A 21,539-nucleotide genomic window follows, 5' to 3' on the forward strand; every position below is an offset into this window, starting at 1 on the left:
CAGCACAAGGCATGGGGAAGGGGGGGGGGCTGTGCAGCGGAGGGCTGGGGGGGTCAGTGCACTGCACGGGGCGGGGGGGGGGGGGGGGCGTCAGCACAGTGCCGAGGGTCAGCGCAGCGCACAGGGGTGTCAGGGCTGCGCGGTGGGTCACAGCGCACGGCTGGGCATCGACGCGGCGGGGGGGGGGCGTGCAGCGCAACGCACGGGGGGGCTGCCCACGGCATTGCAAAGAGTTGGGGGGGGTGCAGCGCAACGCTGGGCTCCCCACATTGCAGGGGGTGTAAAACTGGGGGGGGGGGGAGGTTGGGGCAATCCTGCGCTGTGCTGGGGGCTGTCAGGGCAGCACCAGGCTCCCCACTCTGCAGGGGGGGGGGGTCAGGGCAGTGCAATATTGGGGGGTGCCAGTGCAATGCAATGCTGGGGGCGGGGGGGGGTCAAGCATTGCAATATTGGGGGGTGCCAGTGCAGTGTAATGCTGGGGGGGGGATGTCAGGGCAGTCCTGGGGGGGTGTCAGTGCAGTGTAGTGGTGGGGGGGTCCAGAGCAATGCAGTGCAGTGCCAGGGGAGGGGGGGGGGGTGTCAGCGCAGTCCTGGGGGTGTCAGGGCAGCGCAGTGTAACGCAGTGCAATGTTGGGGGGCTGTCAGTGCAGTGCCGAGGTGGGGGGGGTGGGGGTCAATGCAGGGCAATACAGTGCAATGCTGGCGGGTGTCAAGGCGGTCCCGGGGGGGGGGTGGTCAGATCAGGGCACGGCAGTGCCAGGTAACTGTCAGGGCAATGCTGGGGGGGTCAGGGCAATCCCGGGGGGGGTGTCAGGGTGGTCCTGGAGCGGGGGTGTCAGATTAGGGCACTGCAGCGCCGGGTAACTGTCACAGGGCAACACCGGGGGGGTCAGGGCAGTCCCGGGGGGGTGTCAAGGTGGTCCCGGAGGGGTGGGGTGTCAGATCAGGGCACTGCAGCACCGTGTAACTGTCAGGGCAATACCGGGGGGGTCAGGGCAGTCCCAGGGGGGTGTCAAGGCTGTGCCGGGGAGGGGGGGGTCCCGGGGGGGGTGTGGGTGCCAGCTCAGGGCCCCGCAGTGCCGGGGGGCTGTCAGGGCAATACCGGGGGGGGGGTGTCAGAGTGGTCCCGGGGGGGGGTGTCAGAGTGGTCCCGGGGGGGGGGGCGGTGTGTCAGATCAGGGCCCCGCAGTGCCGGGGGGCTGTCAGGGCAACACCGGGGGGGTCAGGGCAATACCGGGGGGGTCAGGGCAATACCGGGGGGGGTTGTCACCGCGGTCCCGGGGGTGGGGGGGGGGTGGTGGTCAGATCAGGGCCCCGCAGTGCCGGGGGGCTGTCAGGGCAACACCGGGGGGCTGTCAGCGCCGCGCCGGGGGGGGGGTTTACGGTGCGGTGCCGGGGTCAGGGCTGGGCACCGGCGGAGTGGAGGTGGGGGGGTGGGGGGGGGGGGTGGCGGGGGGGGGGTTTGCGTGGGTGGCTGCCGGGGCCGGGGACTCACCGTCGGCGCAGCTCGGCGGGCAGCGGGGCCGGGGGCAGCGGGGCGGCCCGGGCCGGCATCGGGGCGGCGGCGGCGGCGGCGGGAGCGGCGGGACCGGGCGGCGGATTCGCGCGGAAACCAACGGCGGGGGCGGGGCGGCGCCGGGCGAGACCATGACGGCGGGGGGAGGGGGGGGGGGGAAAGGGGAGGGCGGGAGAGACCATTCCGCGTGGTTGAAGGAGGGGGGGGGGAGGAGAGGAGGAGGAGGAAGGCGGGGGGACAGACCATTCCGGAGGGACGGACGGGGGGGGTGGGGGGGGGGGGGGTGGGGGGAAAGAGGGGGTCGGGCAGAGCGGGGAGGGGGGGACACCGGCACCTCCACCCCCCCCACACACACGCACACCTCGCACCGGGCCGAGGCGGGGGTTGCGGGCCCGGGCCGGCGGGGCGGTACCTGTCCGGGGGAGGCCGGAGCGGGGCGGCCCGGGGAGACGCGGCCCGGAGGGGCCGGGCCGGGCCGGGCCGGGCGGGAGGGGCCGCCTCAGGGGGGGACCGTACCACTGCGGGGGTTTTGGGGGGGTGAGGGGGGGTGGTGGTGTACGGGACCGTACCACTGAGGGGAAGGGGGGGAGGGAGACGGGATGTACCACTGGGGGACGGGGAAGGGGGAGACGGGCCGTACCACTGGGGGATGGGAGGGGGGGGGGACACGGGCCATAGCACTGCGGGGATGGGGCGCTATCCCAGCCGGTATGGGCTGTACCACTGTGGGGAAGGGGGGGGGAATGGGCTGTACCACGGGGGGGACGACACATGCAATAGCACAGTGGGGATGGGGGGGGACGACACACGACACAGGCTATACCATGGCAGGGATGGCGGGGGGGGGGGGGGAAACACACAGACAGGCTGGGGTTTCCCAGCCAGGCGCAGCCCCAGGGCTGCTCTACACCACCCAGTGACCCCCCGGGTGGGACCCAGCCACGGGGCAGCAGAACCCAGCGGGGGCCGCGCGGGACCCGCCGCCCCTCGCACAGCCCCGTGTCCCCCCCACGCCTCGGCAAGGCCGCTCAAAGACCACGGGGCCAGATCAGCCCCTCGCCGGGCAGCTCGACCCCCAACACCCGCCCCCCCCCCCCCCCCCTTTTCCTGGCCCCAAAACGGCCAACGACCCCCCCCCCCCTCCGCCATCCCCGGCTCCCTCCTGCTTGTAATGAATCACGGCAGCCGCGGCCCTTCCCGTTCCCGCGGGATTCCCCCATCCATCACCATCCCCGCCGGGAGCTGCCCTCGGCGTCCCCGGGTGGGGGGGGGACACGGGGGGGCTCCGCCGACCAGGCGGGGGTCCCCACGCCCGGTGGCAGGCAGGCAGCCAGGGCGACCGACGGGGAAATGGTGGAATTTCCCCATCTCCCGCGGAGGAGAGGTCTGGGATCGAAGCGGGGCCCTGGAGCCGCGGGGGCGGCCGAAACGCCGTGGGTCACTGCCGGGGCGCCCACAGGGTGCCGTGACGGGGACCCGTCCCGACGGCGGTGGGGGAAAGGAAACGAAACACCCCCCCCCTTCATTTCCTCTGCACCCTCCACGGGAGGAAACGAACCCAAATTGGGGCATCAAAAGTTTTGGCACCGGCGCCGAGCCCCAGCCGGCACGGGGGAGCGCAAAGCACGGGGTCGAGGTGGCTGCAAAAGCAGGGAGGGGGTCTGCAGGGCCATGGGGGGGGGGGGGGGTGTGTGAAACACGTGTCCCCTCACTTCCCCCCCCCCCCCCCCGGCACGGCTCAGGGCTTCCCCAAAATGCCGCCGCCGCGGCGAAGCAGCTGCGGTCGAGGCCGGAGCCGTGCGAGACGGAGAGAAGGAAGCGCCTGCCTGGCCCGACGCGGCGGCATCGCCCGTCCTCAGCGTGCGGGGGGGGGGGGGGGGGGGGGGGGCGGCAAAAACCGAGGTGAGGGCGAAGATCCGCGGCCCCCAATGCCCCCCCGTCCCGGGTGCTGGCAACCCGGGACGTGGGGCAAAGCGCCCGACTCCGTTCCCGGAGCGGGGAGGGGGATGCTCAGCCGGGCTCTCTGAGGTTCCCGGTGGTAAAAGCCGGCGAGCGTTGAACGTCCCCGTGTGTGTGTGTCGTCCCCCCCCCAGCCCCGTCCCCTCTGTCCCTCCCCAAAGGCGCACCAGAGAGCTGGGGCGGTGGGGGGGGGGGCTCGGTGGTCCCCGTCCCACGCCAGGAAGGAGGCAGAGGCAGGTGGAGAAGCGCCGTTTTAATACAACCGTCGCCCCTGGGAGGGTGGGGGGGGTGTCACTGGGGATGGGGGGGGGCTCCTGGGTGGGGTCACAGGGACGGGCTGGGGTCCCGGCGGAACCGGCCGCAACGGGGCCCCCCCCCTTCTCCGCGCGCCAGCACGCGGCAGGACCGCGGAGCGGGGTGGGAGGACGCGGGGGTCCCCGTACGCCTCGTGTGTCGTCCCCCCCCCCACGGCGAGCGCCCCAGACCCGGCTTTCCTGGCAAAGCCCCCCCCCACCCACCACCACCACCGCCGCCGCCAACTCCTGCCCCCGGCTGGAGCAGCGGTCAGAGCCACCCACGGTGCCGGGGAGCAGCCGGGGGCAGAGGATTTGCCACTGGCGCCAGGGGTGCCGCAGGGAGCCGGGTGCCGGGGAGGGGCCCCGGGACCCGTCCGACAGGTCTCACGGGGGCCCCGGGGCTCGGGCAGGGCGTGGGAAGAGCAACACGCGTGCCCGCGCCCGCGCACACGGCCGGCGCGCGCACGCCGGTCACCGGCAATCCCGGCCGGAGCGTCGGGCATCGCCGCCCAGTCGGCAGCCGGGGATGCCGGGAGGGATGCTCGGGGTCGGGGATGCCCGGTGGGATGCCCGGGGTGGGAGGGGGATGCCCGGGATGAAGGTGCAGTTGTCCATCCGTACCTGGAAAAACGCCCACCCCGAGCCCGCTCCTCCCTTCGTACCATTGCCCCGGCCGTGGGGCGGCCGTGGGGCGGCCAGGACCCCCTAGACGGAGGTGGTACAGTCACGGGTAATAGGCGAGGTGGGTAACTCGTATTTTGGGGTGCAGCGGTCCAGCGAGCTGGAGGTGCGGAGCGGGAGCCCGCAACGGCCGGCGGGCTGGTCCCGGCGCCCGGCCCCGCAGCAGCAGAGCACCCGCAGGAACTCCCGGCGCATGTCCCTGCTCCGTAGCGTGTAGATGATGGGGTTGGCGGCCGAGTTGAGCGTGGCGAAGGCAAAAAAATAGTTCGCCTTATAGAGGATCCGGCACGCCCGGACGGGGCAGGAGGCGTCCATGAGGAGGATGATGAAGGCCGGTAGCCAGCAGACAATGAAGGCGCCCAGGACGATGGTGACCGTCTTGAGCAAGGCCAGGGTCTGGGCGGTGGCGATCTCGGCGTGGCTGGAGCGCACGATGCAGTAGATGCGGCTGTAGAGTCCCACGATGGTGAGGAGGATGAGGGTGAAGATGGTGATGACGAAGAGGACGTAACGTTTGGAGTAGAGGGGCAGGACGGTGGAGCAATCCCGCAGGTCACTCATGCAGTTCCAACCCATGATGGGGAGGCTGCCGATGGCGGCGGCGATCACCCAACAAGCCCCGATGAGCAGCACCATCCGACAGTTCTTGTCGCTGCTGTAGACCTTGACCTTGGTGATGGCCACGTGGCGCTCGATAGCGATGGCCAACAAGCTGAAGACGGAGGCGGCCAACGTGGCGAAGGCCGTGCCTTCCCGTACGAACCACTGCACCGGCGTCAGGTTGAAGGTGGTGGCTCCGGAGAGCAAGATGTTGGCCATGAAGGCCAACCCGGCCAAGAGATCGGAGAAAGCCAAGTTCCCGATGAAGATGTACATGGCCGAGTGAAACTTCTTGTTGCGGCAAACGGAGATGAGGACCAGCAGGTTCTCCAGCACGATGAAGCAGCACAACACGACGATGAGGATGGACACCACCCAACGGGGATGTTTTGTGGGTTCTGCCTGCCAGCAGCGCCGCGCTTACTGGTGCTGGATGATGGATCCCTGCTGGACCTGGGGGGCGATGGCCTTACTCTGCCTCCTCGTACCCGGGGGTGAGTTGGGGTGTCCCCCCCCCGCCCTTCCCGGGCTCGGCAAAGGGGAAAACCGGGGATGCCGGGACCCCGCCAGCGTTGCGGTTGGGTTCCGGTGCACGGGGCTTCCTGCCAGCGAGGCGGTGGAAGAGGCTGAGGGTGATTTAGGGGATCCCAAGGGGGGTCCCCGGTGCCGGCCCCCCACCACGGTGCTGGTTTGGGGGTACGGTGGGGCCGGGCATGGCGCCACAGGCACTGCGGGGGGGGGGTGCCGGTGCAGAAGCAGCTGTTTATTTGGCCGCATTCCGGGGCAGGACATGGCTACCGGGTGCCGGATCCCCTGCCCGTGCCTCTTTGGGGGGGGGGGGGGTGTGTCACACCCAGGGCTGGGACCCCAACCGGGTCCTCCCGTAACAGGGTGCCCTCTCCCAGGGCACCCCGGTCCTTGCCGGGTGTCCATCTACCCCGAGGAACCGACGGTGGAGTTCGGCAGCTCTCTCCTCCTCAACTGCACCAGTTCCTGCCGTAACTACAGCCAGCTGAGCTGGGAGGTCTCCATCACCAAGACGGGGACGCAGGGACCCGGCTGGGTGTCCCTCAGCATCCCCAACGTCACCAGCTGGCGCTTGGAGCTCCAGTGCTTCGGCGATTTCGGGCAGTGGCGGGATATCGCCATCACCACCCTCCACGCTTACCGTAAGGACCGCGGCATGGCGGGGACGGGGGTCCCGGCACGCTCCCGGTCACCTCCACCCCCTCCTTGTCTTTTCCCCACAGGGTTCTCGCCCCCCCCAAATTTACCTGGAGGGTGACACGGTGGCCGGCAAAGAGGCGCGTGTCACCTGCAACGCGTCCGCCCAGGTCTCCCCCAGCCAGCCCCCAAATCTCCACCTGAAGCTGTGGGGTGGGGGGCTCCCCCCCAGCACCCACCGAGGTCCCTCCGTGGGGTTGAGTTTCACGGCGCAGCCGGAGCAGCACGGCCGGGAGGTGATGTGCAAGGCCGTGTTACAGCTCGGGCGCCGTACGGTCAACGCCAGCGCCGCGGTTACGCTGTGGGTCTGGGGTGAGTTTGGGGACAGGGACACGGCGGGGGGGACACGTAAAAACCCCTCGTGGTTGGAAATGCCGGTGCCGCGGCGTGAACCGTGGGTGCCCCGTGGTCAGGGTGGTCTCTGGCATCGGGGTGGGGAGGAGAAGGGGCACCCAGCCGGGCTCTGGGTGCCGATTCCCTGCCATCCCCCCCCCCCTCCCTCCTCCAGCTGCCCCCCACGATGTCCAGGTGTGGGCACCGCGGACCGTCTTCACCACTGGTGACAACCTCACGGTGATGTGCCGGGCGGAGGGGAACCCCCCGCCGCAGCTCCGCTGGGAGATGCCCGCCGACACCGGCTGGGAGCTGCGGGATGGCGGCACCACCATCACCGTCCCGGCTGCCCAACGGGTTCACAACGGCACCTACCGCTGCCTGGCCGAGAACCGCTACGGCGCCGGCGCTGCCAGCGTCGACCTCGTCTTCCGAGGTGAGCGGTGCCTGCGGTGGCACCCGGCGGCACCCGGTCCCGCGCCGGGGCTGGGCGCCGCGGTGAGGGGTTGGCACAGCGCGGGCGTGAGCGACGGAGAAGGGGGTGGAGGTGGCATCTCCCAGCGATGCCGATCCCGGTGCCCGGCTCGACCCCATCCTCTCTCCGCAGGATCCTCCCGCAGCCCCCTGATCCCCGTGGTCGTGACCTTGGCCGTGGTCACCGTACTGGCCGTTGTCGCCGTCTCCTGGTGGCTTTATCGCACCCGAGGCTGGAAGCCGATGCCTAGCTAGCCCGGCTAGCCCTGCCTTGCCGAGCCGTACGTGGGAGCAAAGAGAAAATTTCCTCCATGCCTCCGTGTATTTTTCCCCCCCCTTTTCCCGCTTTGCCGGCTCCGATCTTCGGCGAGGGGGGTGAGTGGGAAGGGAGGGTGAGGCGCCGGCTCTGGGCATCGCTCCCGGCTCCTGGCACCGCATTGGCTCCGAGGGGAAAATCCTGGGGCAGGTCTGGGCATGGCCGGAGTGGAGCCGTTTCCTGGCACTCACGTGGCTGAGCGTTAATGAGCCGCCCTCGTTAGCGGGAGGGCAGAGCGACACGTGGGGTGCGCTGGGGCGGCCGTTGGGATCCTGCCAGCCCCTGCCTTCCCTTCGAGGTCAGGTGTTGGCGAGCGTGCAACGGGGCTTGGGGCTCCCAGCGAGCGTGCAACGGGGCTTGGAGCTCCTGGCAAGCGTGCAGCGGGGATTGCTGCTCACGGCGAGTGTGCAGCGGGGATTGCTGCTCACGGCGAGTGTGCAGCGGGGATTGCCGCTCACGGCGAGTGTGCAATGGGGCTTGCTGCTCAGGGCAAGTGTGCAACAGGGTTTGGAGCTCAGGGTGAGTGTGCAATGGGGCGTGCTGCTGACAGCGAGTGTGCAATGGGGCTTGGTGCTCACGGTGAGTGTGCAACAGGGTTTGGAGCTCATGGCGAGCGTGCAATGAGGCTTGGAGCTCATGGTGAGTGTGCAACGGGGCTTGCTGCTGAATGGCGAGTGTGCAATGGGGCTTGGAGCTCACAGGGAGCGTTCAATGGGGCTTGCTGCTCAGGGTGAGTGTGCAACGGGGTTTGGAGCTCACAGCGAGCGTGCAGTGGGGCGTGCTGCTCACAGTGAGCATGCAATGGGGCTTAGAGTGAGCATGCAGCGGGGCTTGGAGCTCACAGCGAGCATGCAATGGGGCTTGGCGCTCACAGGGAGCGTGCAATAGGGCTTGCTGCTCAGGGTGAGTGTGCAGCAGGGGTTTGGAGCTCACAGCGAGCGTGCAATGGGGCTTGGCACTCACAACGAGCGTGCAATGAGGCTTGGAGCTCACGGCGAGCGCGCAGCGGGGCTTGGAGCTCACAGCGAGCGTGCCAGGGGCTGGCTGGCACTGCTGCTGCTCCCGGGTCGGGCTGCTGGGCACCGGCGCAGGGGCAGGGCAGGGATCTGTCCCCTGGCACAGGGAACCGGGGACGGGCAGAGCCGTGGCACGGCCGGACGGAAAGGCCGGTGGCCGGCGTACGACGTGGCCGGGAGCCGAGGGCCCCCGTGGCCCCGCCATGTGCTGGCAGGGTGGGGGGCACCGGGGCAGCCCCCGGCCGGCCCCGTGGCAGCCGGACGAGGCAGGAAACGCCTCGAGTGTCCGTTCCTGCCGGGAGCTGCCTTGGCAGCCGTGGTGGGGATGCTGGCATGTGGCCCTGTCCTGCACTGGGGGCCGTATCCTGCACAGGGGCCACATCCCATATTGAGGGGGTCATATCCTGTCCAGAGGGACCATGTTCTGTCCAGGGGCCGGATCCTGGCCACAGCTGTGTCCTGCTCCGAGGGGCCGGATCCTGCACAGGGGCCGTGTCCTGCACGGGAGGGGACAGATCCTGCACCGGGGCCGGATCCTGCACCAGGGTCTGCGTCCCACCGGCTTGGTGATGGTGGCCAGGGGAGGACCGTCCCCCATCCCTGTGGCTGCGCCGCTTCCACCACCGGTGGCATCAGCGCCGTGGCCCCGTCCCCCTGTCCCTCCACTCTGTCCCCCCCCAACCCTGTCCCCCCACATCCCTCCCCATCCATCCCCTGCCCCCCGCGTCCCCCACGACCCTGTCCCCTGTGTCCCTCCCCATCCATCCCCTGCCCCACGTCCCTGTCCCCCCACATCCCTCCCCATCCATCCCCTGCCCCCCGCGTCCCCCACGACCCTGTCCCCTGTGTCCCTCCCCATCCATCCCCTGCCCCACGTCCCTGTCCCCCCACGTCCCTCCCCATCCATCCCCTGTCCCCCGCATCCCCCACGACCCTGTCCCCCGTGTCCCTCCCCATCCATCCTGTCCCCCATGTCCCTGTCCCCCACGTCCCTCCCCATCCATCCCCTGCCACCCATGTCCCTCAGGTCCCTGCCAATCCATCCCTGTGTCCCTGCTCCCCCAATCCACCTCCTGACCCCGTGTCCCTGTCCCCCATGTCCCTGCTGATCCATCTCCTGTCCCCCACGTCCTTTTCCCCCCACCACCCTCCTCACCCATCCCATGTCCCCCGTGTCCCTGTCCCCCCCGTCCCCCCCATCCACCCCTGTGTCCCTATCCCCTAGATCCCTGCCAATCCATTCCCACGTCCCCAGCTCCTGCCCATCTATCCCTATGTCCCCGTCCCCTGTGTCTTTCCTAATCCATCTCCTGTCCCCCCCCCCCCCCCCGCCCCGGTCTCCATCCCTGCCAATCCGCCCCGGTGTCCTTGTCCCTCAGGTCCCTGCCAATCTGTCCCTGTGTCCCTGTCCCCAGTGGCCCTGCCAATCCATCCCGGTGTCCCCGGTCCCTCCCCATCCATCCCCTGCCCGCCGCGTCCCCGCCAATCCACCTCTGTGTCCCCCATGTCCCCGTCCCCCATGTCCCCGTCCCCCCCCCCCGGCTGCTGAGCCAGCACGGGGCCAGGAAACACCCTTTGCCCACGCCGGTGAACGCCAGCGAGTGCCGGGCCTGGGGAAGGTCGCCCGCGAGATAAGGGATTCCTGCCGGGAGCCGGACCGAGGGTCAAGGGCAGCGGGTTCTGCCCGGCGTTCCCGGTGCTGCCGGCTCAGCGGCTTCTAAACCAGCCGGGGGACAGGGACGAGCCAACCGGGGATGGCGGCGGCACGGGGACAAGGCTGGGGGACACCGTGAGAGCCGTCGCCGGCTGCGGCGGTGACGTAGACACCGGGTTGAGCTGTTTCGGTGGCGGCTCTCGGGGAGGAACCTTGCACCCATGGAGGTGCGTGGGTTCACTGCCAGGTGCAGAAGTGAAACCCCGCGGCCATGAGAAGCCGCACCAGACTTTCTTCTCCTCTCGGCAGTGCCGGAGCCGGGGTGGCGGCGGCATGCCGACTGCGAGAGGGAGGGTGCCGGGGCTCAATGTCGCAACCGGAGCCTCCGGCGCCCTCCGGACACTTTGTCCGTCTGCATCGGGAAGAGAAAACAGTGGGAAGCCAGCGGCCAACATCTTGCTAAGAGGTTGGGGTGGAGGGTTGCCAAGCCAAACTGCCGGCACCCCGGCTCTCCCTCCCGGTTGGCAGAGACCGAGGGGCCGCGCTTGCATCCCCGGGGTCCGTCTGCTGCCCGTCCCCGCAGCCCTTCAGTTTCCATCAGCGCAAAAAATTCCCTCGCGTCAAAAAAAAACAATAGAAAAAGAGGAAGCTGGGTGTTTCGGGGAGCTCAACTCCCCTTCCCCATGCGTTTGGGATGAGGTCACCAGGCTGACACTGCAGCAGCCGGCAACGTCTTAACCCACCCCCGGCCAGGCGACAGCGAGGTTATGTGCCGGGGTGATGGGAAATCACGGTTTGGGTGCGTAATGCTGAGCTCCCATGATTTGGGGGCGCAGGAGGGGACCCCCCTGGCTGCCCCCTCTCTCAGCTGGTGGTACCCAGCCCTGGCCCTGTAGCAGCTGGCATGGCACTGGGGCTCAACCGTGGGGACTCTTGCGGCACCGTGGGCTGGAGTGAGACCTGTGGGACCGAGCGGGCTGGGGCAGGAGAACTGACCTGTAATGGGGCAGTGGGGTGGGAGAACTGCCCTGTAACAGGGCAGGAGGGCAGTGGGGCAGGAGAACTGACCCATAGTGGGACAGTGGGGCGGGAGAACTGACCCATAATGGGGTGGAAGGGCAGTGGGGCAGGAGAACTGACCCATAGTGGGGCAGTGGGGTGGGAGAACTGACCCGTAATGGGACAGTGGGGTGGGAGAACTGATTTGTAATGGGGCAGGAGGGCAGTGGGGCAGGAGAACTGACCCATAGTGGGGCAGTGGGGCGGGAGAACTGACCCGTAATGGGACAGTGGGGTGGGAGAACTGATTTGTAATGGGGCAGGAGGGCAGGAGAACTGACCCGTAATGGGACAGTGGGGTGGGAGAACTGACCTGTAATGGGGCAGGAGGGCAGTGGGGCAGGAGAACTGCCCCATAATGGGACAGTGGGGCGGGAGAACTGCCCTGTAACAGGGCAGGAGGGCAGTGGGGCAGGAGAACTGACCCATAGTGGGGCAGTGGGGCAGGAGAACTGACCCGTAATGGGACAGTGGGGTGGGAGAACTGACCTGTAATGGGGCAGGAGGGCAGGAGAACTGACCCGTAATGGGACAGTGGGGTGGGAGAACTGACCTGTAATGGGGCAGGAGGGCAGTGGGGCAGGAGAACTGACCCATAATGGGGCAGGAGGGCAGGAGAACTGACCTGTAATGGGGCAGGAGGGCAGTGGGGCAGGAGAACTGATTTGTAATGGGGCAGGAGGGCAGTGGGGCACGACAACTGACCTGTAATGGGGCAGTGGGATGGGAGAACTGACCCGTAATGGGGCAGTGGGATGGGAGAACTGCCCCGTAATGGGGCAGGAGGGCAGTGGGGCAGGAGAACTGACCCGTAATGGGGCAGTGGGATGGGAGAACTGCCCCATAATGGGGCAGGAGGGCAGTGGGGCGGGAGAACTGACCCGTAATGGGGCAGTGGGATGGGAGAACTGCCCCATAATGGGGCAGGAGGGCAGTGGGGCGGGAGAACTGACCCGTAATGGGGCAGTGGGGCAGGAGAACTGACCCGTAATGGGGCAGTGGGGCGGGAGAACTGACCCGTAGTGGGGCAGTGGGGTGGGAGAACTGCCCCGTAATGGGGCAGGAGGGCAGTGGGGCAGGAGAACTGACCCGTAATGGGGCAGTGGGGCGGGAGAACTGCCCCGTAATGGGGCAGGAGGGCAGTGGGGCAGGAGAACTGCCCCCGACTGGGGCAGTGGGGCAGGACCCCCCCGGGCAGCCCTCCCTTCTCCGCGGTGGCCGCTCCCCCGGGGGATCCCCGCCGCCGAAGTCCCCGCCGCCCCGGAATTCCCCCGGGGGCCGGGAGGGGACGGGCTGGAGCCGGGCTCATAAAGCACCGCCCCGGGCGGGACGGACAGAACCGTCCTGCTGCTCCCGCAGAGCCCCAACCGACCATTCCCGGTGCTCCCGGAGAGCCTGAACACACCCTGCCCAGTGCGTGCCGAGAGCCCCGCTGGATCCAGCCCGGGGAGCCTGAACCGACCGATCCCGGAGAGCCCGGCCGGAGCCATCCCGGTGCTCCCGGAGAGCCTGAACCGACCGATCCCGGAGAGCCCGGCCGGAGCCATCCCGGTGCTCCCGGAGAGCCTGAACCAACCGATCCCGGAGAGCCCGACCGGAGCCATCCCGGTGCTCCCGGAGAGCCTGAACCGACCGATCCCGGAGAGCCCGGCCGGAGCCATCCCGGTGCTCCCGGAGAGCCTGAACCAACCGATCCCGGAGAGCCCGACCGGAGCCATCCCGGTGCTCCCGGAGAGCCTGAACCGACCGATCCCGGAGAGCCCGACCGGAGCCATCCCAGGAAGCCTGAACCGACCTTTCCCGGTGGTCCCGGAGACCCCAAACCAACTGGTCCCGGAGAGCCCAACTGGACCCATCCCAGGAAGCCTGAACCGACCTTTCCCGGTGCTCCCGGAGAGCCCCGTCGGATCCATCCCGGGGACCCCGAACCAACCGGTCCCGGAGAGCCTGACCGGATCCATCCCGGTGTTCCCGGCCCCTCGCGGTGTTCCTGGAGAGCCTGACCCATCCCGGCGCTCCCGGAGGACTGAGCCCACCCGGTGCCGGTACCAGCGCCCACCCCAGCACCCCGCCGCACCATGCGCCCCGCGGCGCTGCCGCTGGCTCTGTGCGCCCTGGGTGTCATCGCAGGTGAGGGGACACCGGGCTGGGGCTGGCACCCAGCGAGGGTGGTGGGCACCCAGTGACCCCCCCCACGGGTTACGTCCCCGGCACGGAGGGGCGAGGCCGGCGCGAGCGTGTCAGCACGAGCGCGCGGGTGTGAGCGATGTTACCGCGAGCGTGTCGTGAGCGTGCTGGTGCAAGCATGAGCACGTCAACGTGACCTTATCACCACGAGCGTGTCACATGAACGTGTCACGGCGGGGACGGGACGCGTGTCCACCGTTGTGAGTGCAAGCGCGCTGACGCCGTGTCGGCGTTGGGCGCTGCCTGGCACCGGGGACCGGTGGGGTGACTGGGATGGGGGTCCCGGATCCGTCCCAGCCCCCCTTTCCCCTTGGCCGTCGCCTCCGTGCCGCATCCCGTGGGAGAGCCTGGGGAGCAAGGTCTTGTTTGTCCTTGCGAAATCCCTGGATTGCAGCGGGATTTTTTTTTTTTTTTTTTTTTTTTAATTGTCTTCCTGCCAGTGGTTATTCCGGGAAAGGGCAGGACTTTTCCACCCTTCCCCGGAGGGTGGGAAAGCTTACAGCTGCTCCTGGGGAATCCCCCACCCGAGGGTGCTGGTGCTGACTCACCCTGGGGGGCTTCCTCTGCAGCCCAGTGGGCTCGGCAACGGATGCTTTGCCGGAAAAGTACCGGCTCGTGGCGTGGGAGTGGACTGGGGGGTGTACCAGGCACCGGCTGGCGACAGCTGCCACCGTTCCTGAGGGACGGATGCGGGTCTCGGTGTCCCCTGCCTCGGTCACCGGGTTAGCGGCTGAAGGCTTCCAGCTGGATGGTGGGGACGGATCCTGCCCACCGGCAAAGCCGGCCACTTCCCGCAGCCGAAGGAGAAGCTCAGCGGTGCTGCAGCTTCTCCCTGCCCCGCTGCAGCTGGCTGGCTTCCCTCCTGCCGTGCCGGGGGTAGGGACGAGTCTGGAGGTCCCCTCGACCTTCCCCTCACCGTGCCAGGGATGGGGACGAGCCCGGGGGTCCCCTCGACTGCCGACCCCCCTCCCCAACCCCGTGGGTTCCCCCGGCAGGGCAGCTGGGAGCTTCCTTCGAGTTGTTGGTCGAGCCGGAGGTGCTGGTGGTGGAACACGGCGGATCGGTCCGGTTGAAGTTGAAGACGACGTGCCAGGATCCCGAAGCAACCGGCAACGTAGAGACGTCAATTCGGAAGCAGTTGGTGACAACGGGGCCAGGGGAGACGGTGGTGGAGCTGCTCAACGTCACCGTGTGGAAATCCAGCATCCTCTGCTACTACGTTTGCAACCAGACGAGGCTGACGGTGCCCGTCAACCTCACCGCCTACCGTAAGGCACCATGGGGAGAGGGGGTCCCTGCCCGTGCCGGTACACCGGGATCATCCCCGTCACGCTGCATCTTTCCCCCAGGTGTGCCAGCGCCAGCGGTGCTGGAGTCAATACCGCAGCTGGTGGTGGGTGAGAGCCGAGAGCTGGCATGCAACGTATCCGACGTCGCGCCGATCCAGAACCTGACGGTGATCCTGTGGCGGGGCAGTGAGGTGCTGCACACCGAAACCTTCGAGCAGCACAGCCAAGATGAGCCGGTGGCGGTGCGGGTGACCCACTTGCTGACGGCACAGCGCCGAGACAACGGGCAGAACATCACCTGCCAGGCGCTGCTCAACCTGGCACCCTACGGCCCGCGCTTCAACACCACCTCGGAGCCGCAGACGCTGAACGTATACGGTAAGTCGGCACCGGCATCTTACCGGCGTTTGCTCCGCCATGGTTGTGGCAACTGGCTCACCCCGGGGTGTTTTTCTCTGGTGGCAGAATTCCCTGAGGATCTCAAGCTGGAGCCTGACATCTACCTGGAGACCGGCGAGACGGTGAACGCCAGCTGCGCCGTTGATCGCGCCTTCCCAGAGGCAGAGTTCAAGCTGGAGCTCGCCAACCGTACCCTGACGCTCTCCACCAGCCAGGATGGGCACCAGGCCACCGCCGAGGTGTCCCACAGCCAGCCGGGGAACTTCAGGCTGGTTTGCACCGTGACGGTGGGAGGCGTAGAGCAGCGGAAGGAGGCGACCGTCCACGTCTACCGTGAGTGCCAGCGGCACTGGCGCCGGTAAAGACCCGCCAGCGGCACGGCCCTGGCGCGTTGTGCCGGGAAGGGGGGGAGCGGTTTCGCGCCACGGCATCACCGGACCACCCCGGCGTTGTCTCCGTCACCCGCAGGTTTCCCTTCGCCGCAGCTGAACGTCAGCACCGCCAGCCCAGCAGCCGGCACGGCGGTGACCGTGGGCTGCGCTTTGCCGCGCGACCACTCTGCCGAACTCCGGCTGCGGATCCGTGCCGGCAGCCGTGTGTTGGCAGGGTGGGGACCGTCCCCGCTGCTCTTCAACCTGATGACGCGGGAGGAAGACGATGGGATGGAGCTGAGCTGTGATGCCAAGCTACCCGTCGGTGGCAAAGCCCCGAAGACGAGCACACCCATCCGGCTCACCGTCACCGGTAAGAGTGGCGCCGCCGGGCTCCATCCCGGAATGCTGAAGGGGAAATTTCCAGATGGGAATTAATTTCTTGTCCCTATCCTGGCTCTTCCCTCAGCTGGACCCCGGATGGACGATGGGAGCTGCCCCCCCAGCCAGAACTGGACGGAGGGGCAGGGTGAGACCCTGTGCTGCTCGGCACGGGGCAAGCCCTCGCCCAGCGTGGAGTGCACCAAGGATGGCGAGCCCTTCCCCACCGGAACGCCGCAGCCGGTCACCCGTGCCCACGCCGGCATCTACCAGTGCCGGGCCACCAACCCGCTGGGTACAGCCGTCCGGAACGTCACCGTCTGGGTGGACTGTGAGTGGGGACGGGGGTCCTGGGGGTTTTGGGGGTCCCGGGGGGACAGCGCGGGCTCGGCATCGCTGACCACCCATCCTTGCTCTCCGGCAGACCACGACCCCGACGTGGTGCTCCTGGTGCTGGTGCCAGCGGTGGTGCTGGCCGCGCTGATCGCCGGCGGGATGGGCTACCGCATTTACTACCACAAGAAGAAAATCCGGGAGTACCGGCTGCAGGAGCGGCAGAAGCAGCTGGAGATGGAGCAGCGGCGGACAGCGGCATGCTCAGAGGAGACGGCCGCGCTCAACGGTTCGGCACAGGAGGCTCAACCGTAGCCGGGCAGAGGTGGCAGAGGGTCCGGCAGCCCCCTGCCCGTCCCACTCCCCTGCCCACGGGCAAGCGCCCCGGCAAGGGCTGAGCGCCGTGGCTGCCGGCTCCCTCCGAGTGATGTGACGGTGACACTGGGGACAGGGTGGGAGCCGCGGCGGGATGGTGGACGCTACGGTGAGATGGTGCCGGCTGCCACTGTTGCCACAGGAAGGTGACAGCTCTGAGATGGGGATGTGCCAGGCTGGCACACGCTTGGGATGCCGGCGGGGGCAAGGCGCTTCTTGCTCCCCATCATGGAGATGCTCCTTTTCTCTCCGAACTTTATCCCTTGGGAGACCCGAAGCCGGTGACAGCGGGGCCGGGCGTCTTGGTGCCCCGTGGGGAGCGTCCGGGCTGAATCCCAGGATTTTGGTGCCACGGCGGCGTTGGCACCAATACTGGTGGGAGGGCGAGGAGGTGGAGCAGAGGGAGATGCAGCCACCGGAGAGGCTGGAAGGTGCTGTCACGACATGGTGCACCAATAAACACTGTTGGCAGCAGCACCGCAGTCCGCTGTGGTTATGGTTGGGGATGGGGATGACCAAACGCCGGGATGTTTCTGGTACCTCTGTGGCCACGGTTGTGCCGAGCATGCGCCGCGGTACCCAAACCCCACTTCCTTTTTTCTGCCGCTATTCGCTCACTCGCATCCGGCATCGTTGGTGGCGATGATGGTGGGGCTGGGACGGAGCCGGGGCGCTGCCGGGGCAGAGAGGAAGGATGGAGAGCGGCCGTCACGGCAAGGGATGGGCAACGATGTGCCTCTGAGCCGCGTCCTCCCCCCAGCGCCCTGTGCCGGGGTGATGGGCTCTGGCTTCCGCTCCCGTCCCCGCGGCTCCCCGCTCCGCGGCGCGGCAAAGCCCCGGCGCGGCCTCCCTGCCTGGTCCCTTGCCGGGCTGCTCCTGGCTTTGTGCGGTGAGTGCCATCCCTGGGTCCTGGCTCATTCCCCTGTACCCCGACCCGGCTGGGGACGTCCCATGCGTCCCAGCTCATCCCACCTTCACCCCAACCCACCTTCCCAGCTCATCCCATGTCCCGCCTCATCCCACCCTGCATCCCGACCCACCTTCCCAGCTCATTCTGTGTCCCTGCTCATCCCACCTTCACCCTGACCCACCTTCCCAGCTCATCCCGTGCATCCCAGCTCATCCCACCTGCATCCCAACCCATCTTCCCAGCTCATCCCATGTGTCCCAGCTCATCCCATCTGCATCCCAACCCATGTCTCCTGGGACATCCCACGTGTCCCAGCTCATCCCTTGTGTCCCTGCTCATCCCACCTTCACCCTGACCCACCTTCCCAGCTCATCCCGTGCATCCCAGCTCATCCCACCTGCATCCCGACCCACCTCCCCTGGGACATCCCATGTGTCCCAGCTCATCCCGTGTGTCCCAGCTCATCCCACCTGCACCCTGCCATCCCTTTCCAGGACCACCCACCAACTCCTTCGAGGTGACGGTGGAGGGGACCTCCTCGGAGGTGGGCTACGGTGGGACGGTGCTGCTGAACTGCTCCAGCAGCTGCCCCGAGGCGGGGGCAGCCGGGGGGCTGGAGACCTCCCTCAGCAAGGAGTGGGTGGGCCAGGGGCCGGGCTGGCTCAGCATCCGGCTCTACAACATCACCGAGCCCCTCTCCGACGTTTTCTGCTACTTCTCCTGCTTTGGAGAAAGGAAGGTGGCGACTTTTAGGGTGCTGGCTTACGGTAAGAGGCCGCTCGGGTCCTTCCCGCGGGGCTTTCCCGGTGGACGGGGACCAGGGATGGGGGATGCGGGAAGGGGGTAGGGATGCGCTGGACCTGGGGAGCCCCCCCACTCCTCGGGGGGCAGTGGGATGGGGCAAACCGGGATGGAGCTGGGGCCGCAGCTGGTCTCGGTGGGGTGGGAGCGAGATGTCGGGATGAGCTGGGTCCCGGATCTGGCACAGCTCGGGCGGGATCCGCTTTGGGACGAGCCGAGAGGTTGGGTGCCATCTCCCCCCCCCCCACCGCAGACTTCCCCCAGCCTCACCTGGTCATCAGCAAACCCAACGCCTCCTGCAATGAGCCGGTGGCCATCGAGTGCTCCTCGGCGCCCAGCTGGCCCCCGGGGCTGAAGCTGCGGCTCCGCGGGGGCCGCTGGGCCCCGCAGCCCTGGACGGAGGGTCCCGTGGTCTGGGAGCTGACGGTCAGTGAAGACGACGATGGGTCTGAGTTCATCTGCGACGCGCGGCTCGGCGTGGGCAACGAGACCCTGCAGAAGAGCTCGGCCACGGCCACGCTGCACGTCACGTGTGAGTGGGGCGGTGGGAGCCGGTGCTGTGCCGGCGCCGGTGCAACACCCTGCTGAGCCTTTGCAAAATCCCTCAGCCCTGGGGCAAACCCCTCCTGCCCCCACGCAAAGCTCTTCCACCCCGTGCAAAATCCTTCTGCTGTGGTGCAAAGCTCCTCAGCCCTGTGCAAACCCCGTCTGTTCTCATGAGAAAAACCCCCAGCCCTGGTGCAAACCCCTTCTGCCCCGTGCAAACCCCTTTTGCCCCTGTGCAAAACCCTTCTGCCCCCGTGCAGAACCCTTCTGCCCCATGCAAACCCCTTCTGCCCCTGTGCAAACCCCTTTTGCCCCTGTGCAAAACCCTTCTGCCCCTGTGCAAAACCCTTCTGCCCCTGTGCAAAACCCTTTTGCCCCTGTGCAAAAACCCTTCTGCCCCCGTGCAGAACCCTTCTGCCCCATGCAAAACCCTTCTGCCCCTGTGCAAAACCCTTTTGCCCCTGTGCAAAAACCCTTCTGCCCCCCGTGCAAAACCCTTCTGCCCCTGTGCAAAACCCTTCTGCCCCTGTGCAAAACCCTTCTGCCCCGTGCAAAGCCCCTTGGCCCCATGCAAAACCCTTCTGCCCCCATGCAAAGCCCGTCGATCCCGTGCAAAAACCCTTCTGCCCTGGTGCAAAACCCTCCCGTACCCATGCAAAACCCCTTGGACCCGGCGCAAAACCCTTCTGTCGCCGTGCCCTGGTGCAAAGCTCCTTCTCCCTGGTGTAAAACTTCTCACCTTCCGTGCAAAGCCCCACAGCCTCGGTGCAAGACCTGGGGTCCCGTACCAGGCTGCAGGACCCCGGGCTGCCGTGGGGACCCCGTCAGCGCTGGCCCGGGGTGGCGGCAACGGCAGGGCTCGTGCCGGGGAGAAATGAGGTTCTCCTGCTCTCACCTCCAGGTGGACCCCGGATGGACGATGGGAGCTGCCCCCCCAGCCAGAACTGGACGGAGGGGCAGGATGAGACCCTGCGCTGCTCGGCACGGGGCAAGCCCTCACCCAGCGTGGAGTGCACCAAGGATGGCGAGCCCTTCCCCACCGGAACGCCGCAGCCGGTCACCCGTGCCCACGCCGGCATCTACCAGTGCCGGGCCACCAACCCGCTGGGTACAGCCGTCCGGAACGTCACCGTCTGGGTGGACTGTGAGTGGGGACGGGGGTCCTGGGGGTTTTGGGGGTCCCGGGGGGACAGCGCGGGCTCGGCATCGCTGACCACCCATCCTTGCTCTCCGGCAGACCACGACCCCGACGTGGTGCTCCTGGTGCTGGTGCCAGCGGTGGTGCTGGCCGCCCTGATCGCCGGCGGGATGGGCTACCACATTTACTACCACAAGAAGAAAATCCGGGAGTACCGGCTGCAGGAGCGGCAGAAGCAGCTGGAGATGGAGCAGCGGCGGACAGCGGGATGCTCAGAGGAGACGGCCGCGCTCAACGGTTCGGCACAGGAGGCTCAACCGTAGCCGGGCAGAGGCGGCGGAGGGTCCGGCAGCCCCCTGCCCGTCCCACTCCCCTGCCCACGGGCAAGCGCCCCGGCAAGGGCTGAGCGCCGTGGCTGCCGGCTCCCTCCGAGTGATGTGACGGTGACACTGGGGACAGGGTGGGAGCCGCGGCGGGATGGTGGACGCTACGGTGAGATGGTGCTGGCTGCCACTGTTGCCACAGGAACATAACATCATGGAGATTCTCCATTTTTCTCTGAACTTTATCCCTTGGGAGACCCGAAGCCAGTGACAGCGGGGCTGGGCATCTTGGTGCCCCATGGGGAGCATCTGGGCTGAATCCCAGGATTTTGGTGCCGGGGCTGCATTGCCACCATTGCTGGCGGGAGGGCGAGGAGCTGGAATGGAGCGAGTTGCAGCCACCGGAGAGGCTGGAAGGTGCTGTCACGACATGGTGCACCAATAAACACTGTTGGCAGCAGCGCCGCAGTCCGCTGTGGTTATGGTTGGGGATGGGGATAACCAAACGCCGGGGATGTTTCTGGTACCTCTGTGGCCACGGTTGTGCCGAGCATGCGCCGCAGTACCCAAACCCCACTTCCTTTCTTCTGCCATTATTCGCTCACTCGCATCCGGCATCGTTGGTGGCGATGATGGTGGGGCTGGGACGGAGCCAGGGCGCTGCCGGGGCAGAGAGGAAGGATGGAGAGTGGCCGTCACGGCAAGGGATGGGCAACGATGTGCCTCTGAGCCGCGTCCTCCCCCCCAGCCATGGGTCCTGGGGATGCCATGGGGATGGTGCAAGTCTCGGTACTACAGACCATCCATCCCCGCTCTCCGGCAGATCACGACCCTGCCGTGGTGCTCCCGGTACCGGTGGGGTTGGCGGCGGTGGCCACCCTGCTCACCATCACGGTGATCCATGGCATCTACCACCACAAGAAGAAAATCCGGCACTACCGGCTGCGGCAGAGGCGGCTGGAGATGGAGCCGCAGTGCTCGGGGCCGGAGGATGCCCCCCCCCCCAATGATGTGGGGGCTCTGCCATAGCCCCCCCCCACCCCAAAAGCCACGTCCCCCCCACCCTGCATGAAGCCAACCCCCTCCTGGGGTCCAAGGGACGTATCCAGCCCCGTTGGCGGTGGTGCGGGGAGGGGGGACGTGGTGGTTGCAGCCCCAGGTTGTACCCGCTGCAAGGGCTGGGGGGGGGGGGGCTCGGTGGCCCCCAAAGATGGAGACCTCCCTGCTGTGCCCATCACCCTGGCCTCAGGCTCCCCTGCCGGTGGGGGCAAAAATGTCTCTTAATGGCTGAATCGTCCTTGTGGGATCAGGGCAACTGGTCTGTGTCACTCCTTCTAGTGACACAAGGGGAGTGGGCT

General features: G+C 67.9%; 4 protein-coding genes and 1 long non-coding RNA gene across 5 annotated transcripts in view; 3 read left to right on the forward strand and 2 right to left on the reverse strand.

Moving 5' to 3' along the window:
• Window positions 1–1,554, reverse strand: part of DNMT1 (DNA methyltransferase 1) — a 21,237-nt gene extending 19,683 nt beyond the window's left edge. Inside the window, 1 exon segment of the mRNA XM_030031092.1 lies at window positions 1,496–1,554. Within this exon segment, the coding sequence (XP_029886952.1) occupies window positions 1,496–1,554 (59 nt within the window).
• A 2,169-nt stretch (window positions 1,555–3,723) lies between these two features.
• Window positions 3,724–5,442, reverse strand: S1PR2 (sphingosine-1-phosphate receptor 2). The gene has a single exon (XM_030031099.1). It carries the CDS (start codon window positions 5,326–5,328, stop codon window positions 4,477–4,479), a length of 852 nt encoding a protein of 283 aa, XP_029886959.1. The 5' UTR covers window positions 5,329–5,442; the 3' UTR covers window positions 3,724–4,476.
• Window positions 5,443–5,454: 12 nt separating this feature from the next.
• On the forward strand, window positions 5,455–7,395 carry LOC115348436 (cell adhesion molecule 4-like). Its single transcript, XM_041127382.1, has 5 exons — window positions 5,455–5,546; window positions 5,943–6,221; window positions 6,303–6,588; window positions 6,785–7,045; window positions 7,217–7,395. The coding sequence occupies exons 3-5, from the start codon at window positions 6,516–6,518 to the stop codon at window positions 7,336–7,338; spliced, it is 456 nt and encodes a 151-aa protein (XP_040983316.1). The 5' UTR covers window positions 5,455–5,546; window positions 5,943–6,221; window positions 6,303–6,515; the 3' UTR covers window positions 7,339–7,395.
• Window positions 7,396–9,954: 2,559 nt separating this feature from the next.
• Window positions 9,955–10,996, forward strand: LOC115347945. Its single transcript, XR_005933563.1, has 2 exons — window positions 9,955–10,535; window positions 10,653–10,996. It is a non-coding gene; the product is annotated as an uncharacterized LOC115347945 (long non-coding RNA).
• A 2,148-nt stretch (window positions 10,997–13,144) lies between these two features.
• On the forward strand, window positions 13,145–20,848 carry LOC115347946 (intercellular adhesion molecule 5-like). The gene is made up of 11 exons (XM_041127079.1): window positions 13,145–13,258; window positions 14,311–14,982; window positions 15,070–15,336; window positions 15,472–15,747; window positions 15,844–16,086; window positions 16,180–16,399; window positions 16,928–17,352; window positions 17,868–18,140; window positions 18,428–18,706; window positions 19,622–19,864; window positions 19,958–20,848. Exons 1-11 carry the CDS (start codon window positions 13,207–13,209, stop codon window positions 20,179–20,181), a joined length of 3,174 nt encoding a protein of 1,057 aa, XP_040983013.1. The 5' UTR covers window positions 13,145–13,206; the 3' UTR covers window positions 20,182–20,848.
• Window positions 20,849–21,539: the final 691 nt, after the last annotated feature.

This window comes from Aquila chrysaetos, chromosome 11, assembly GCF_900496995.4.
Source record: "Aquila chrysaetos chrysaetos chromosome 11, bAquChr1.4, whole genome shotgun sequence".
NCBI lineage: Eukaryota > Metazoa > Chordata > Aves > Accipitriformes > Accipitridae > Aquila > Aquila chrysaetos.